General features: G+C 42.2%; 3 protein-coding genes across 3 annotated transcripts; 2 read left to right on the forward strand and 1 right to left on the reverse strand.

The window, feature by feature from the left end:
• The first annotated feature begins 2508 nt into the window (after window positions 1–2508).
• Window positions 2509–3534, forward strand: LOC110790107 (uncharacterized). Its single transcript, XM_021994863.2, has 3 exons — window positions 2509–2872; window positions 2962–3086; window positions 3194–3534. Exons 1-3 carry the CDS (start codon window positions 2726–2728, stop codon window positions 3489–3491), a joined length of 570 nt encoding a protein of 189 aa, XP_021850555.2. The 5' UTR covers window positions 2509–2725; the 3' UTR covers window positions 3492–3534.
• A 3496-nt stretch (window positions 3535–7030) lies between these two features.
• LOC130467595 (uncharacterized) lies at window positions 7031–10439 on the forward strand. The gene is made up of 3 exons (XM_056836149.1): window positions 7031–8489; window positions 8580–9436; window positions 9531–10439. The coding sequence occupies exons 1-3, from the start codon at window positions 7031–7033 to the stop codon at window positions 10116–10118; spliced, it is 2904 nt and encodes a 967-aa protein (XP_056692127.1). The 3' UTR covers window positions 10119–10439.
• A 1497-nt stretch (window positions 10440–11936) lies between these two features.
• On the reverse strand, window positions 11937–17663 carry LOC130467596 (uncharacterized). Its single transcript, XM_056836150.1, has one exon. It carries the CDS (start codon window positions 17661–17663, stop codon window positions 11937–11939), a length of 5727 nt encoding a protein of 1908 aa, XP_056692128.1.
• Window positions 17664–18413: the final 750 nt, after the last annotated feature.

The following is an 18413-nucleotide window of genomic DNA, read 5'->3' on the forward strand; positions in this document are numbered from 1 at the left end:
CCATGATGATTTACGCCTACAAAGTTCGCGAATGGCATTTTGTACTGATTCGTCAAGTACGTAGTATCAAAACATACAACATCACCAAACTCCTCATACGCCGCTCTACTACGAGCATCAACCCACAGCACATCCTGCAACCGACCATCTGGCGCTTGCCTATATATGAAGTAAAATTTGGATTATCTTCTTTCATCATCTTAAAATACTCATACATGGCATTCGCATCACCCCCCTTCATCCTTGCCTTTCTTTCTTTAGCAACCACATCATTAATATCCTTCTGTGAGAAAGGCATTAAAGCTTTGACATTCCGTTGCGTAGCCATTAAGTTAAACGTTTGGGCAACTGACATCCCAGATTTCGAACACACCTTCATTTGTGACACTACATGAGGATTCTCTTTTATAAACCCTTTACGAAAACAAGCAATAGTTCTGGACTTGGAAGGGGTTGGGTGATGATTCTCATGTACCATTACAGCTCTACGTATCACCCACTGACCTAAATTATTTACACTAGCATACACATGGACGGGACATTGACATTTCTTTGACTTCCGTATGCCACTCCCAACTATTTCATGGAGCGGGGAATCGAAGGGAACAATCGCCTTCTCCTTGCGCTTCCTTTCTGGCTGACCAAAGCACTCACAAGTCCACAATGCATTACGCTTTTGTTTCACTAACTCTTTACTACCATCCTTCGACTGGCTACTATAAGACCTATAAGCACCGCTTCGTCTTACTACAGCAAAGCCCTTTTGCCTCCCGTACGCCTTAAATTGTTCTTCAATCTCCTCCCAATCATGAAAAACCATGCCAATCTTTAGTTGGGGAACTTCTTTCTCTTCCCCAAATGCGGTTCTTACCATTGTCCTTTTGGGGGTACTAAAATCATCACCTACCTCCTCCTTCAGTAATAACATTCACAACGCAGAATTTAAATTTCATTCATAGGATAACCCATTCTTACACAATGTACAAAACCTAAATTATAATGAAATAACAATCAATTCTTTCTTTGTTGACAATTTTATCAAACTATCATTATATCAAATACTTCCTCTGTTGTTTTTTTATCTTCAATGACAAACACAAAATCCCTAAAATCAAGTTAACACATTCAATCAAATACCATGATTCAATCACATTTTTTACCAAACATTCAATCAGATATTTTACAACATTGAGTTAGTTTATTTACCCAAAGTAAATCACCCAATTATTCTAACATTAATCCAATTAGCATGACAATTTCCTTACAGGATTCATTAAATCCCTAAAATCAAGTAATATAATCAATGAAACACTAAATTCAATGAAAAACGCAAAATCCCCCAAATCAAGTTATTAAATCAATGAAACAATACATTCAATGACAAACCCTAATTCGTATAAAAAATCAATTTGCAAAATTGAAAAATTCAAAATCTGTATTAACACTAACCTCTTCATAGGACGATGCTGGGGAATACCTAAACAAAAATTCCTCTTCATCGCCATCAGGTGCCTCACTAGCTTCACCAATTTCAGTAGAAACCATTCCAGTCGAATCCATGTTTGGGTGTTTCAAGAATTCGGAATTTTCAATTCCTGGAAACCCTTCAACCAAGAATATTGTGTTTGTTTAGTAGAAACAAATCCCTTTAGAATTCATTTGAAGACACGAGAAGAGAAGAAGAAGAACAGAAGAGAACAAGAAGAACAGAAGAGAAGAAGAAGTACAGAAGAGAGAGAAAACGAAGGATGAAGAGAGGAAGAAAGATCCCCAATTTTCATTTCAGAAATTTACAATCCAGTCAGCATAGCAATTTTTGCCATGTGTGCACTCCGTTATATAAAATTTGGAACCCGTTTTAATTTTCCCCCCAAAACTGTATTTATTTTACTTTACTTTTATTTTTGGACATTGTTATATATTTGGGGGTACATCACAACATTGCAAATTTACTTCCTCGAATGCAAAGAGTCAATCGGTAGAAAAACATTCACTGGTTATTACTTGTGTTTTCTTTGCAATAAACTACTTCCTCCATTTTTTTATTATTGCACCGTCTTCCTTTTTCTGAAGTTGCATATTAATTGCACCATTTCCTTTTTTAGTAAATTTACCTACATGAATTGACATTTCTATCCTTATATGGGTGGTGGGGACCAAACCCCACTTGTTCTTTACATAAAAACTTGTACTTAATCACATGGGTATTTTTGTCAATCTCTCACCTTTTACCTCCTTTCTTAATTCTTGTGCCCAATGTAGATGGTGCAATAATAAAAAAATGGAGGAAGTATATGTTTTCTATCTCATTTCATAACGAATAGTACAATTAATACTATTTTTTTTGATGGAAAACAATTAGGGAGTAATACTATTTTGATATGAGTGGTAGAGACTAGATAGGTGGTGAATAATTGTGATAGTGATTGTGATATAATGAAAATGGAATTGGTGTGTGGATTGTGTGAGTAAGTGAGGTCAAAGTCATATTAGTAGTCATACTCTATTTGATTAAACAAAATTAGAAATGAAGTTTCCGTGGCCATTTCCTCCCTCTTTCCCTGTAATTGTACTACTACCTCTCTTTTTAAATTAAATAATACGGAGTAATTAATCAATCCCCAACTCCACCATTATTAACACCTCTGGCTTAGTTTTACCTCTGGGTTTGTCTCTCTCTCTCTCTATAGTCTCTAGTTCTGTAGCAATAAAATAATATAGAAAAATGGCAGGGATGCTACCAGGAGTAGAAGCAGCAAGAAGGAGAAGAGTTCATCAAAGCAGTAATACTACTACTAGTTCTTCTTCATCTCCTTCCTTCAGACGCTCTTCTTTCTCTCTCTTCTCCTCCAATTCCTCTGCTTCTCTTTTGGTAAACTACTCATTCTTCTACTCTGTTATTATCATCCAGATCTGGTTAACTAATTGAATGTTAAACTGATTAATTAAATAATTAAACAGGGCGAAACGAGGAGCAGGATGGCATATGAAGAAGATGAGAATTGGAAGCTGGGAGTTTTAGCTAGAGAAGCCAAGGTTAGACTTGATCACAAGCTCAGAGCTCCAACTCTTATTAACCCAACAAGGTATTACTTGAATAATTTCCTATTATTTTGTTTAAAAGATTCAATCTTTAATAGAGTTAATGATTAATCCTTTATAATAATAATAATGGGTTAAGTTGATGATCCAGGAATAACAGTAACAGTGATCAATTGAGTGAAAGATCAGATGGAGGGTTGAGAAGAGAGGTGTTGGGAAGAAGAAAGAAGAAGAGTTTATTGGTAATTAAAAAGTTAGGATGGAATTGGAATTGGAATTGGAATTGGAAATCAGGAGAGCAACAAGAGTGTGCAGTTTGCTTGGATGAATTCAAATTGGGTCAAAATGTAATCAATTTAGCATGTGCTCATAGATTTCATTCCAATTGTGTTTTGCCTTGGCTCAACACCAATGCTCATTGCCCTTGTTGCAGGCTCTCCATTTTGTAACCCCCTCTTTTCTTTTAATTAATTTGTTTGACGTTATTCTGGACGATAGAATATCAAATGTGGTATAGTGTACTTCCTCCGTCTTTTAATACTCGCAACGTTTGGACTTTTGCCACTATTCATATAATCTACTTTGACTATTCGTAGTGTTTTTTATATAAGATAAAACATAGTCACGTGGGATCTTGTTAGATTCGTCTCAATGTGTATTTTCAAAATATCAACTTTTTATAATTTTTGCATAAAGAGAATTTAAGATATAAATGATCAAAGTTGTGCATCGGCATGCGTGAAACTATCAAACGTTGCGAGTATTAAAAGACGGAGGAAGTATTAGATATTGTTGTTGTTGTGATGACTAACGAGTCACAATTCACAAATTGAGTGTGAGAGTATTATCGGTATTGTATTCTTATGTAAATAAAATAACACAAATTCTTATTTATAAAGGTTGTGCAATAAATATTATACACCATAGTATAAGTTAACTCAACATGCTTAAAAGTTAAGCTTATATATGTAAAAGTTATCTATTTTTTTAGTGAATTTTTTTTCATTTAAATAAATATTTTTTTTTCAAAATCACTAATAATGTATAAAATTAATCATTTAAATGTTTATCTATCATTTTTTTTTACTAATATAAAAGTTAATCAAACTAGGTTAAAGTTGCAAAAAAAATGAGTAAAAGTTATCTTGGTGTACAATATATTTATTGTACACCTTGTGCGCACAAGACCTTTTGATAAAATAATGCACAATATTCATACTTCAAATATGTTGTGATTTAGCTACCATGTTTTTTCAATTTTTAATCACCCTCAGGCCTCATCTCGTTGTTGTTCTTTCTTGTGTGGCTCTACTACGACTACAAGAAATATTTTCTTATCAAACACTCCTACTTTACTAATATGGGTGTTTGGCGAACTACCTCTATGACTTTGGCAAACATACTATGATCAATTTAAACAATTACGGGTACAATAATTGTGATTCCTAATTTATTTTTAAGTAATGAAACAAAATTGATGTGTAAAGTCGTGTTATTTATGTGACATTGAGCATTTAAGCCATGTGAGTATGGAGCCCTCACTTTCCAGTTTCCAGTAGGCTAGCTCGCCAACACAATTGGAAATTAATAAAATACTTTGTATGATGAATCAAAACTAGAGAAACACACAACAAAACAAAACAAAACCATTGATTGCAAATCCGACCAGAATCACTTACTGATATTACTCACAAATCACAATAATTGATTTGTGCAATTATGCTAACTACTCCCAAGATTTCACAATACAGGAGTATTAAGAAGTAGAAAATCCCCCAAGTAAATAAATTTACTAAGGAACTTCTCTTTTAGGTGCAATGTTTATGGAGTACTTTCTTTGTCTCTATTTGTTTGTCCTATTTGTCATATTAGTCCATTTCTAAATGATTACCCCTTTATTATTATAAATGCACATATGACCACAATTTTACACTCACATAAAATAAATTTGGCCACCACTGTTGTTTCTTCTAAATTCCACACACTCATTTCTTAATAAAGCGCATTTGCTTCATAGGGCAAATAATAAAGGACAGAGAAAGTAGTATCCTTGGTTGGATTCGAATTGAACAACCTGAACCATCAGAGGTTTAAAATTTAGAGCTTGCTTATAAAACATTACTTCTTCCATACGTATTTAGAGCTTGCATATATACGTATTGAAGAAGTAATGTTTTATAAGCAAGCGCTAAATTCAAAACCTATGACAAGTCAGGTTATTCGGTTCGAATCTCCACCCCAGGTGGATAACTTTCTAGTACCTCCCTCTTTCCCTAAAAGATTGTCTCATTTGACTTTTTACGGTCTCGAGACACGACTTAAAACGTAATATCTCTATTTTTACATTCGCAAAAATTATAAAAAGTTGATATTCCAACGATATACTTCCTCCGTTCATCTTTACTTGCAACGTTTGGACTTTTTGTACTATTCACATACTCTACTTTGACTATTGTTGGTGATTTATATTGTTCCGGGTGTGGAATGAGAACAGCTGACTGTGGGATACTGGATTCCTGTCGAGATTGCCGATTGATATCTGCACAACAGAATGGATTAACTAGCCTCGGGGGTGGTTCGAGGATCCCCCCTCCGATGCTTAAGTAAGATTACTGAGAGATTAAGAGATGATTAAGAGATGATTAGAGAGTAAGAAAGAAGTGTGTTTAAGTATTTGTGTACCTCATAGCAATAAATGAGGTGCTCCTTATATAGACCAATCCAAGGGTACGATCTGGTAGGTCCCTTGTGGTTAGATAGCGACCTGTTGATAGTGACCCTTGGTTGGTTGTCTTCATGATAATGCCGGTAGGTTGTCTTGCAAATAATGCCGGTAGAGGATATTTACCTAAGATGACCAGATTACCTGCAGGTTAAGTTTACATACGGGGAGTTCTGCCGGTACCAGGTGGTGCCGGTAGGACACCCCGTACAACTAGCCCCCTCAGAGTAAGCGCATATATGACAATTGTTGCGCTTGCTCTGAGTTTAATGGGAAAAAATAAGTATTATTTTGATACCTGGTGGTACAACTGGCCCCCTCAGAGTGAAGCGCGGGCGCTGACTGTGTTGCGAGTATTTCTGAGAAAAGACCGCGAATCAGTTTGGCGACTGCCTTCTCTCTGAATGAATAGATCCGTTGCTAGGTCCTTTGGAAAAAAGATTTTGACAACTAGCCCCTTTGAAAAAGGTTTTGATGACTAGCTCCCTTGAAAAAAGATTTGGACGACTAGCCCCCTTGAAAAAGGTTTGGACGACTAGCCCCCTTGAAAAAAGATTTGGACGACTAGCCCCCTTGAAAAAGGTTTTGATGACTAGCCCCCTTGAAAAAGGTTTTGATGACTAGCCCCCTTGAAGATGCTGTGGGTGACTAGACATTATTTTGAATTTTCGTCGTGCAAGTGGCGGGAGATTGTTACCCACGTTCTCCCACGTGGCCTTCATCCCGAGCGTTATTTGGTGCGCTTAATCTGGGTCGTTGATTCTGAATGTAACTGACCTTTTAACTGCTTGACTTACGGGTCGTGACGTTTTGCATACCCCCCTTTGACCAATAAAAGGACTTAACCTCTTCGAGATTTTTTATTTCATCCACTTTTTTCTTGAACTTCCGAACTTTCTCTCTCTCTTCCCCTGGGTTTTTCGCTGAACTTTGTTGCTGTTTGATTCTCAAGCTTTTGCTGTTGTTGTGGTTTGAATTTTCCAAGGTTTATTAGCCTCCCTTTTCGTTGTTACCGAATTTCGGGTTTTTCTTCCTCTCTTATTTTTGTGCTTGATTTTCTTTCGTTTCTGTGTTTTTTGTAGGTTCTCCCTGTTTTTCTCTTTCGCGTGCTTCATTTGTATTTCAAACTCCAGAAAAAACAGTAGGTACCTACCCCTCTATTTTGCTACTCTTTGCTATACATATATTTTTGTTTTTGCATTTCTGTGGTGTCAACTTTTTTTTTTTTTTTTCTTGTTTTTAATTATCCGCCGCCTTAAAAACAAAATGACCAAAAATGTGGGTGGGGACAACCCTTTTTCTCAGCCTTCTGGGTTTACCGGTTGGAGTGTTCCTCAAGAGAGTAATTGTAGTTGGGCCCGGGAGGAGCCGTGTTCTCAATCTAATTTAAGACGGACTGCCATTCGTGAGGTTTATGACGAGGGTTTGAATCAGGCTGAGAGAGAGCGTTGTTATGCCCTACATCATCTGCGGGCTCGAATGATACGGGAAATGAGGTCTCGCGAGCATCCTATTCAGGCTTCTGAGCCTGCTTTAGATGTTTCTCCCCTTTCGGTGCGGTATTATATTCGTGATTACCGGGAATTCTTGAATTCCACCGGCAGTGGCCACGGGCAGTATGGAACTAATACTGGCAACTTCGGTGTTTCTTTTGGTCAGGCTAATAGGATGGCTTCCGAACAACCGGCTAGCACTAGTGGCCGCCGCCCTGGTAAAGAGCCTGTTAATGATGATATTGATATGGCTACCGGCGAATACTCCGATGGTGACTCCATCTTTGAGGATTCCGCCGGCAAGGATGTTGATGCTCATGGGGGTGATGATGGTGAAGATGCTGGCGTTTCTGGTAGGGATGACGCAGACATTGGAGACGACGGTATTGGTTCAGATGATGACGATCCGGCCGACGTGATAGTCGCTGAAGTTCTTGCGGATGAGGCTAAAGAACAGCCTTATTTTACCGACGACTCCACGGATGTTCATAGGAAAGAAGAACTCCCTCCTTTAAAAAGTCTTCCTCGTACAACCGCGATTTTGACGTCTTGGCGCGATCTGATCATAAAGAAGAATCATGTGGTTCATGGAGGGACTTTTCTTGGATTGCCGGCTGGATATAAGCTGGTAGTGCCGGATGAAGGTGCAACTATATTCGACTGTCCTCCCGGCCATATTGCTGTGTATGCGAAGCATTTCGATTTTGGGCTTCGCTTTCCTCTGCACCCCTTTGTTGAGAAAATATTCCGGGCTTGGAACGTCTGCTTGGCCCAAGTTACCCCTACTACCATCAGAACTGTTATCTCATATGTCTGGTTGTGTTTGTTTAAACAATGGCCGCTGACGTTGAATTTGTTCAAGCGGCTGTTATGGTTGAAGAAGGATGGAGAGACGGGGTGGATGTCGGCGTATAGCGCAACGAAGAGAAAGACTGTGCATCCTCCTTTGTCGAGCTGTAAAGATTGGCAGGATCGCTTTTACTTCGTTCAAGTTCCTGACGGCTTTTTGCTCCGACGGACATTTTCTAAACCCCGGCCTCGAATGGAGCAGTATGACCAACGTGGTTTGGGCCGGCGGGAGAGAAAGGCTTTTGATTATTTGGCGTGTGACATTTTAGATGTCGGCCTCAGCAAAAAACAGGCTGTTAATCGAAATTGGCTCCCTAATGCCTATTATATTTTGGGTAATCAGCCCTTGTCCGCTGTCGGCCTTTGCAACACCCACTGCTTTGGTAAACATATTTTCAGCCGAATGGGATGTACTTACTATTGCTATTTATAGCTTTGTGTATTGCATAAGTTTTTTGCCGGTTTTAATTGAGCCGTTGTCTTTGCAGGTACTAGACCATTGGATAGAGAAATTCTCGGATTTGACGAGAATTGGAGACCTGTGTGTACGCAGCCTCCGCCGCCTAAGGGAAAGTACGACACCATATCAACGTATTCGACCCGAGCTTCATCTCGTCGCTCTACTGCCACTGTTGCAAAGAATCGTGTGAGTGCTGCCTGCAAATCCAAATCCTCCTCTGTCGTTGTTTCTCAAGCTCCGCCTTCATCCACAATGCAATCCAATCCAACAGGCCGAGGTGGAACCCGCCGAAAAAGTTCGTCTCTTAATTCCAGTCGGTCTAATCCGACTAAGAGGGCAAGGGCCACTGGTGAGGATGATGCTTACGCCGATCACGAGGCAAATGAGCAGGTCTTGGAGTCTGCCGCCAAGAAAACTACTGATACCGCCCTTCAGGCGCAGCCGTCTCCACCAGCTTCTATTGAGATTTTGGACGAGGGTCTTGTCGGCGGTTTTATTGAGGACTTGCACCGGCAAGCTACTGTTACCGGTGGTAACTCTAGTATGCCTCCCGTCAGTCGCAGCGAGAACAAGTCTGGTGATTCTCGAATGAATTATCATCTGCCGCTTCGTACCGGCGGTTGGATTAAGGATACCCCCTTTAAGATCCCGGAAGCAATGAAATCATGGTTCGGGTCTTTTGGCGGCGAACCCACCGATCAGTTCTACCCAAACATTGATCTGCTGTGTGGGGAGTCGGTGGCGACGGATTCTGCTAAGGACGGTGGGGATTTGGGCTACCGTGCTTTTCGGGATCTGGTTACTCCTGCTGACAGGCCACAGGGCCAGATTGACGCCCCTGCTGCTCAGCATTTCAACGATTTGTACAAGGTATTTCTTGCTTAGTTTGCTACAACTTTCTATCCGGCTATTTTTTGATTACTCACTTGCTACATGTTTTTTTTTTTTTTTTTTTGTTTCTTAGGCTGTTCAATCCAGCATGGATTTGTACTATGTCTATCGTTGGAACCAGATGCAGCTGACGCAGAATAACATTGATATTGCCGAGCTGAAGAAGCGGGCTGAGGCGGCTGAATCTGCTTTGAAGATTAATGAGAAGAAGTTGGAGAGTGCTTCTTCGAATTTGGAGGCGGCGAACCGAAGGCTGGAAGAGGTTGAGCCGAAGCTGAAGGCTGAAACTGAGAGGGCAGACGGTCTGACTGAGGAGCTGACTGGTCTTAACCAGAGTTTGCCTGTGGTGAAGAAGACTGCCGCCAAGAGGGCTGTTGATAAGCTTCTCCAGTCTGACTGGTTTAATGATATTCTTACTCTGCGCCATAACGGTGGTTGGTGCGCTGCTCATCGGGTCGTTTGCCATGTGAAGAAGCTGGATGAGGATGCGTGGCAAGAATTTGAGGCTGGGTATGAGGAGAAGGAGCTGTACAAGGTTGCTACCGGCTTTGAGCCTCAGGAGCTACCCGAGGCTGTGATTTGCAATGCCAATCAAAGAACCTTGCCCCCCTTGCAAGTTCCAGAAGATGCCTACTGGTCTGGTGATGAGCGTGCCGTTTGACGGTCTTGGCAGTCATCACCCTCCTCTTCTTGCGGATCCTCTACTTTTCCCAGCCGGCCTCGTACATGTTAGGGTTTTTTAGCTTAGGCGGTTGGCTTTTGACTTTTTGCCAGATGCTGTTAGGGCACTTATTGTTGATGTAACATATCTTAGAACACCGTTTTATTGTAGGGGTGTCGGTTTTAATCGACATCTTTTGTGCCTTGTGATCAGCTAATCACTTCGCAAGATTTTTTGGTGATGGCTGTCGGTTTTTAGTGTTTTTTCTGCTGTAATCATGCATTTATAACAAGTAGTTTTTTGATTGTATGTTTACTTCGTTTTGTGTATGATACTTACATTTTATTAGCATGAACTCTTATTTGTTGACGGCCTTTCTATATTTCTATCTTGTTGAAATGATACACTTCGAAATGATTGTTATGTTTCGAAATGGAGTGCATCTTGACATCGTTTATTTTCTCTAACACTTTCGAAATGATTGTTATGTTTCGCAAACGGCATTTATTTTCTGTACGGCTACTAGTCACACCATACACTTCGTTGAATGCTACGCTTCACAATGGAGTGCCCCTTAACGGCATTTATTTTCTCCAAAGCTACTAATCACAACAACTTTATTATGGACTGCTACGCTTCGCAGTAAAGTGCCCAAACGGCATTTATTTTCTTTACTGTTACTGATCACATCCATACACTTCGTTGAATGCTACGCTTCACAATGGAGTGCCCCTTAACGGCATTTATTTTCTCCAAAGATACTAATCACAACAACTTTATTATGGACTGCTACGCTTCGCAGTAAAGTGCCCAAACGGCATTTATTTTCTTTACTTGTTACTGATCACATCCATACACTTCGTTGAATGCTACGCTTCACAATGGAGTGCCCCTTAACGGCATTTATTTTCTCCAAAGCTACTAATCACAACAACTTTATTATGGACTGCTACGCTTCGCAGTAAAGTGCCCAAACGGCATTTATTTTCTTTACTGTTACTGATCACATCCATACACTTCGTTGAATGCTACGCTTCACAATGGAGTGCCCCTTAACGGCATTTATTTTCTCCAAAGCTACTAATCACAACAACTTTATTATGGACTGCTACGCTTCGCAGTAAAGTGCCCAAACGGCATTTATTTTCTTTACTGTTACTGATCACATCCATACACTTCGTTGAATGCTACGCTTCACAATGGAGTGCCCCTTAACGGCATTTATTTTCTCCAAAGCTACTAATCACAACAACTTTATTATGGACTGCTACGCTTCGCAGTAAAGTGCCCAAACGGCATTTATTTTCTTTACTGTTACTGATCACATCCATACACTTCGTTGAATGCTACGCTTCACAATGGAGTGCCCCTTAACGGCATTTATTTTCTCCAAAGCTACTAATCACAACAACTTTATTATGGACTGCTACGCTTCGCAGTAAAGTGCCCAAACGGCATTTATTTTCTTTACTGTTACTGATCACATCCATACACTTCGTTGAATGCTACGCTTCACAATGGAGTGCCCCTTAACGGCATTTATTTTCTCCAAAGCTACTAATCACAACAACTTTATTATGGACTGCTACGCTTCGCAGTAAAGTGCCCAAACGGCATTTATTTTCTTTACTGTTACTGATCACATCCATACATTACCTTTGCGTGTTGATTTATGCAGCGTTTGTTTTTTGCTTTTTTCTTCCTTCATTTATGGACTGGTCGTATTTGAGGACCGCCCTAATTATACATAACAGCAAAATGCAGACTGCTATTGCAATCAGCCTGCTCATACATCATCATTACAGTTTTTTTTTTTTTTCAAACATAGTACTTTCTCAGAGTACTGGCGTTCCAGGAGTTTTTGAGCGTGGTACCATCCATTTGCATTAACCGGTATGATCCAGGAACTATTTCCTCCCATATCTGGTATGGTCCTTCCCAATTGGCTGTCAGCTTTCCTTGAGCATTTCCTTTTCCTGTTGCCGCCGTTCTCCGCAGTACCAGGTCTCCTACTCCTAGAGGCCGATGTTTCACTTTCTTGTTGTATGCTCTGCTCATTCTGCTTTTGTATGCTGCCGAACTTACTTCTGCTTTCATGCGGATTTCTGGCATGAAATCCAACTGATGTCGCAGCAGCTGATCGTTTCTCTCCTCATCGTAATGCTGGATTCGCATGGTTGGCAGAGCCATTTCTGCCGGTATAACAGCCTCAGATCCGAAGCTTAATTTGAACGGACTCTCGCCGGTAGCCTCCTTGATAGCAATTCTGTTGCACCACAGAATCTCTGGCATAAGATCTGCCCATTTGCCTTTACAGTCTTCTAGCTTCTTTTTCAGTGCAGCCAGGATTTGCTTATTCGCCGCCTCTGCTTGCCCATTGCTCTGTGGGTGACATACTGACGAGTGAGCTAACTTTACTCTGTATAACCCCAGGAAGCATTGTATGGGTGCACAATCAAACTGTGCTCCATGGTCAAAAACTATTGCCTGCGGCAGCCCGAATCTTGTTATTATATTTTTCCATATGAATTTTTTCACCTGGTTTGCCGTTATTTTTGCTACCGGCTCTGCTTCTATCCACTTGGTGAAGTAGTCCACTGCTACTATTAAGAACTTGCGCCCTCCAGCCGCCATTGGGAATGGTCCAACAATATCCATTCCCCATTGTGCGAATGGGATTGGGTTCAGAATGGGCATCAAATCATTGGCCGGCAAGTTTATCACAGCTGAAAACTTTTGACATTTCTCGCACTTTTTTACATAAGCTCGACAATCTTCTAACATTGTTGGCCAGTAATAGCCTTGCCTTTGACAGATGATGGCAAGGGGTTTTCCACCGGCATGGTTCCCACATGTTCCTTCGTGCATCTCTTCGATTAGCCTTGCTGACTCGAATGCTGTTAGGCACCTTAAGAATGGCAGGCTAAATGACTTTTTGTACAACCGTCCCCACAGGATGATGTACCAAACCGAGTCCCTTCTTGTCTTTTTGGCCTCTGCAAAATCTGCTGGTAGCGCTCCAGTCTGTATGTATGTTTGGATATTATCGTACCATTCTGAGGTAGTTGTGATGGCCATGACCCGTATTATCTCCGACTCCGTACTTCGCTTATTCATGACTTCCATCATGACTGTTCTTTTCAAGTCGGCGACATTTGAACTTGCTAACTTTGATAGGGCGTCTGCCAGTGTGTTCTCTGCTCGGGGTACCAGATTAATGCTGAATTTCTCTAGCTGAGCCGACACCGACCTCAACTTCTCCAGGTATTTGACCATCGAAGGTTCTTTGGCCTCATATTCTCCGCTGAATTGACTTGCTACCAGCTGGGAGTCTGTTGTCAGTATTACTCTTTTGGCATCTGCTGCGAGGCACATTTGGATGCCGGCAATTGTTGCCTCGTATTCTGCCTCGTTATTTGACGCGTTGAACGTAAACTTTATAGCATACTCAAAAATGTCTCCTGCTGGCGATTTCATGATTATTCCAGCCCCACTGCCTGTCTGTGCAGCTGAACCATCCACTGACACATCCCATACTTCAGCTTGTATTTCATCCTCTTGGTATGACGCTTCAACTATGAAGTCCGCCAATGCCTGGGCTTTGATTGCAGTTCTTGGCCGGAATTCCAAGTCAAACTCGGACAACTCTATTGCCCATTTTAGCAACCGGCCTGATGTATCTAGCTTGCTGATGGCTTTTTCGAGAGGAAAGTTTGTTAGCACTTCGATTGTATGCGCATCAAAGTATGGTCTTAACTTTCTAGCCGCGATGAGGACTGCATATGCCATTTTTTCCACCAACGTGTACCTTGTTTCTGGGCCGTTTAGCACATGGCTCACAAAATATACCGGCTGCTGCCCTTTGTTTTCTGTTTCGGCTACCAGTACTGCTGCAACTGTTTTTGGCGACGCCGATATGTACAGTTGTAATTTGCCGCCCTCTTTTACCCTTGCTATTGTTGGCAGGTTTTTTAAGTGACTTTTTAGAGCTTCAAAGGCCTCTTGCTCTGCCGGCCCCCATTTGAACTTCTTGTTTTGCCTCAGGGTTGTGAAGAAGGGCATTTGCTTATCTGCCGACTTGCTCACAAATCTGTTTAAGGCGGCCATTTTTCCTGTCAGCCGCTGTATGTCTTTTACGCTCTTGGGTTGCGGCAGACTGATGATTGCTTCTACTTTTTCAGGGTTGGCGTCTATGCCACGCTCGCTGACCAAGAAACCCAGGAATTTTCCCGACCTTACTCCGAAGACGCATTTTTTTGGGTTTAATTTCATCCTGTATTTTCTCAAAGTTTCAAAAGTTTCTCGGAGGTCGCTAACATGATCCTCCTCCTTCCGGCTTTTTACGATAGAGTCATCTACATAGACCTCCACGTTTCTGCCTTTTTGGTCGGCGAACACCTTGTCAACCAGCCTTTGATATGTTGCCCCTGCATTTTTCAACCCGAACGGCATCGCCTTATAACAGAAAACTCCTGCATCTGTGATAAAGGCCGCCTTCTTCCTATCTGATTTATGCAGGCTGACCTGATGATACCCTGAGAAAGCATCTAGGAAACTGAGCATTGCGTGACCGCTAGTGGAGTCTACCAGCCTATCAATCCGTGGCAGGGGGTAGAAATCTTTCGGACATGCTCTGTTAAGGTTGGTGAAATCTACGCACATTCTCCATGACCCACTTGACTTTTTTACCATTACCACGTTTGCCAACCATTCGGGGTAGTCACATGGCTCAATGAAACCTGCCGCCAGAAGTTTATCCACCTCTTCTTGTATTGCTGTCATTTTCTCCGTGGAGAAATTACGTTTTTTCTGCCGTACAAGCCTAACATTTCTGTCGGCGTTTAATCGGTGAACCATTATCTCTGGATCGATACCAGGCATCTCATCCGCCGAGAATGCGAAGATGTCAGCGTGCTCTCTCAGCAAGCTTATGAGGTTGACCTTCATGTCACTCCCCATTTCCGTACCGATCACGACTGTTCTATCCATGTTTCCAGCCTCCAGCTCGATATTTTCTGTCAGACCATCTGGCATTGGTCTTGGTGCTGATACCGGCCTTTCATCAAAGTGTTCCATGTTTAGGTCGGTTCGACCCCTTTTTGTGCAGCTCTTTCTTTTTGACAGTTGTTCTTGTCTTGCCGGCTTAGTAGTCAAGTGTATCTCTTGCCTTGCCGGCTCAGTAGTCAAGTTCACTTCTGGGACCATTCTTCCCGGTGTTCTCAAAGCAGTCAAGTAACAGGACCTTGCCGCCAACTGACTTCCCCTTATCTTTGCCGGCCTTTCCAGGTTCGACATATATATCATTGTCAAGTGATAGGTGGAGACTACCGCCTGCACGTCATGTATGAATGGGCGACCGATGATCACATTGTAGGCCGCTGGCACTTTAATGATTAGGAAATCCACCATGAGATCTCGCATTTCGGATCCTTCTCCGATTTTCACCGGCAGCCTTATACTACCCTCTGGGTACACTGTAGATCCTGAGAAACCGATTACTGGGTAGTTTACCCTTTGAAGTTCGTCCTCTGGTATGTGCAATTGTTTGAAAGCTTCCCAGAAGATGATGTTTGCTGAGCTGCCGCCGTCTACCAGTACTCTGTTCACATCGGCATTTGCTATATCAATTGTAAGAACTAGTGGGTCATCATGCGGGAAAATGATGCCTCTGCAATCCGATTCCAAGAATGTCATCACTGGTATGCTGGGTGGGTTAGGCCACACTCTTGTGTTATGAAAGTTTACCATGTGCCTGTGTTCCTCCAAGCTTCTACTGGCGCCGCTTATTGTCCCTCCGTGGACTGGGCCGCCAGAAATTACATACACGGGTGGTTTTTTCCCGCCATCCCTCTGTTCTGCTCTGGCACTGGTTTCCGGCTGTTTTTGCTCGATTCTAGGCGGCTGATATGGTTGCTCGATTCTAGGGTATTGTTGTTGATTTTGCTGTTGTGGCCGGTATGAATTGGTAGGGTTTCCTCCCACCGAGTTGTTGTTACCATTGCCCTGCCTTGCCCTATACTGTGAGAAATACCCCTTTCTGACCATATCCTCAATGTTGTCTTTGAGGTCTCTGCAGTCCTCTGTTAGGTGGCCGTGCTCATTATGGAAGTCACAGAATTTCTTGACATTCCTTTCCCTACTCTGCATTGGTGGCGGCCTTCTCCAGCCATCCATCTTGTTGTTTATGTTATAAATTGCCGTCCGCGGTGTGTTCAGCGGAGTGTAGTTATCAAAGAGTCCTCTGGACTCCCTTCTGTCTTGCCGGCTTTTCTGCCCTTGTGGATTGGCATTTCTGTTATTCTGGTTTCTCTGCCCTGCCCCTTGCTGATTATTGCTCTGATGAAAATTGTTTCCTCCTTTTCCCGTCTGTGGGTTATAGCCTGGATTGTACCCGACATTTCCGCCGGTTGCCACTACCACATTGGAGATCTTCATCATTTCATCCCCCCTGATGTACTCGTTGGCTTTGTGCAGGACGTCACCCAGATTGGTGTATGACTTTCGGCTGAGATATTTCTTGAATTCGCACTCTTGCATTCCCCTCATAAGAGCCAGAACGGCAACCTCCTGCTGCAAATTGGGGATAGTGATTGACTCGTTGTTAAAGCGGGTGAGATAATCCCTTAACGGCTCTCTATCTCTTTGAGCGAACGACATCAACTCTCCCGGTGATTTCTTTCTCTTCTGTTTGCTCACAAATCGTGACAAAAACGACGCCTGCAGCTGTCGGAAGCTGTATATGGAGTGTGCCTCTATGCCCTTATACCAGCTCGCTGCAACTCCTAGGAGTGTGGATGGGAACACTTTGCACCACATGGCATCAGAATCAGTGTACAGCATCATGTGCTGTTCGAATGTGGTGCAGTGATCCTCCGGATCTGTCGTCCCATCGTATCTCCCTGTCGGGATTTTTATCCTTTCCATCCTTTCTTCTAGGATTTCTCGGCACAGGGGAGAATCCTTTGGCTGGATTGTCTGCCGTCTAGCTATCTGTAGAACCGGCGCTCTTCGTTCGTATTCCGCGATGGGGACTTGCTCTGTTTCAGGCCATTCTGTTTCCGCCGGATCCGAGCGCTTTCTTTTTTCTGGGGTGTTTTCTTGATTCAGGGCGGTTAGGAGATCCCTAACAGGTAACTGGGGAACCGTCGACCTGGTCTTTCTTAGACTGCCGACTGACCCTGGCTGCTGCGAGGCTGGTAGCTCTGACAAAGCGGCCATCACCGCTGACAGTGTTTTCAATTGCTCTCCCGTGAATACTTCCGACAGGGGAGACAGGCGCTCCTGCAGCGTCTGTTCCAGCGGAGTTTTCGGTTGCTCTCTGGCAGGGCTTTCTATTTCTAACTCATCATCGTCCTCCACTGTAAATTCCATTTGTGCCGGTATGGAGGTGTTTTTTGTTATTGGGCTGATAACTGATTGTGCTTGTGACGGATGGACGGGGTTTAGAAGTGAGGGTTGGAACTTGGAGGTTGTCGCCGGTTGTGGGGTTGTTGCTTTTTCTTGACTTTTCTTTGATTTTTTACCGTCTTTCTGTGAGAAATCCATGCTGACTGTTCTACCGTTTCAAGGGATAAGGTCCCCTCCTTCTAGCGCCAATTGTTCCGGGTGTGGAATGAGAACAGCTGACTGTGGGATACTGGATTCCTGTCGAGATTGCCGATTGATATCTGCACAACAGAATGGATTAACTAGCCTCGGGGGTGGTTCGAGGATCCCCCCTCCGATGCTTAAGTAAGATTACTGAGAGATTAAGAGATGATTAAGAGATGATTAGAGAGTAAGAAAGAAGTGTGTTTAAGTATTTGTGTACCTCATAGCAATAAATGAGGTGCTCCTTATATAGACCAATCCAAGGGTACGATCTGGTAGGTCCCTTGTGGTTAGATAGCGACCTGTTGATAGTGACCCTTGGTTGGTTGTCTTCATGATAATGCCGGTAGGTTGTCTTGCAAATAATGCCGGTAGAGGATATTTACCTAAGATGATCAGATTACCTGCAGGTTAAGTTTACATACGGAGAGTTCTGCCGGTACCAGGTGGTGCCGGTAGGACACCCCGTACATATATATAAGTTAAATCATAGTCATGTGGGATTTTGTTAGATTCGTATCAATGTGTATTTTTAAAATATCAACATTTTATAACTTTTGCTTCACGTGAATTAAAAATATTAATGATCAAGTTGTGAATTGACATTCGTAAAAGTGACCAACGTTGCGATTAAAAACGAACAGAGAAAGTATATTAAAACGAATCTAACAAAATCTCGCAAGACTATATTATTTCTCAAACATA

The sequence above is a fragment of the Spinacia oleracea genome, chromosome 2, assembly GCF_020520425.1.
Source record: "Spinacia oleracea cultivar Varoflay chromosome 2, BTI_SOV_V1, whole genome shotgun sequence".
Taxonomy (NCBI): domain Eukaryota; kingdom Viridiplantae; phylum Streptophyta; class Magnoliopsida; order Caryophyllales; family Amaranthaceae; genus Spinacia; species Spinacia oleracea.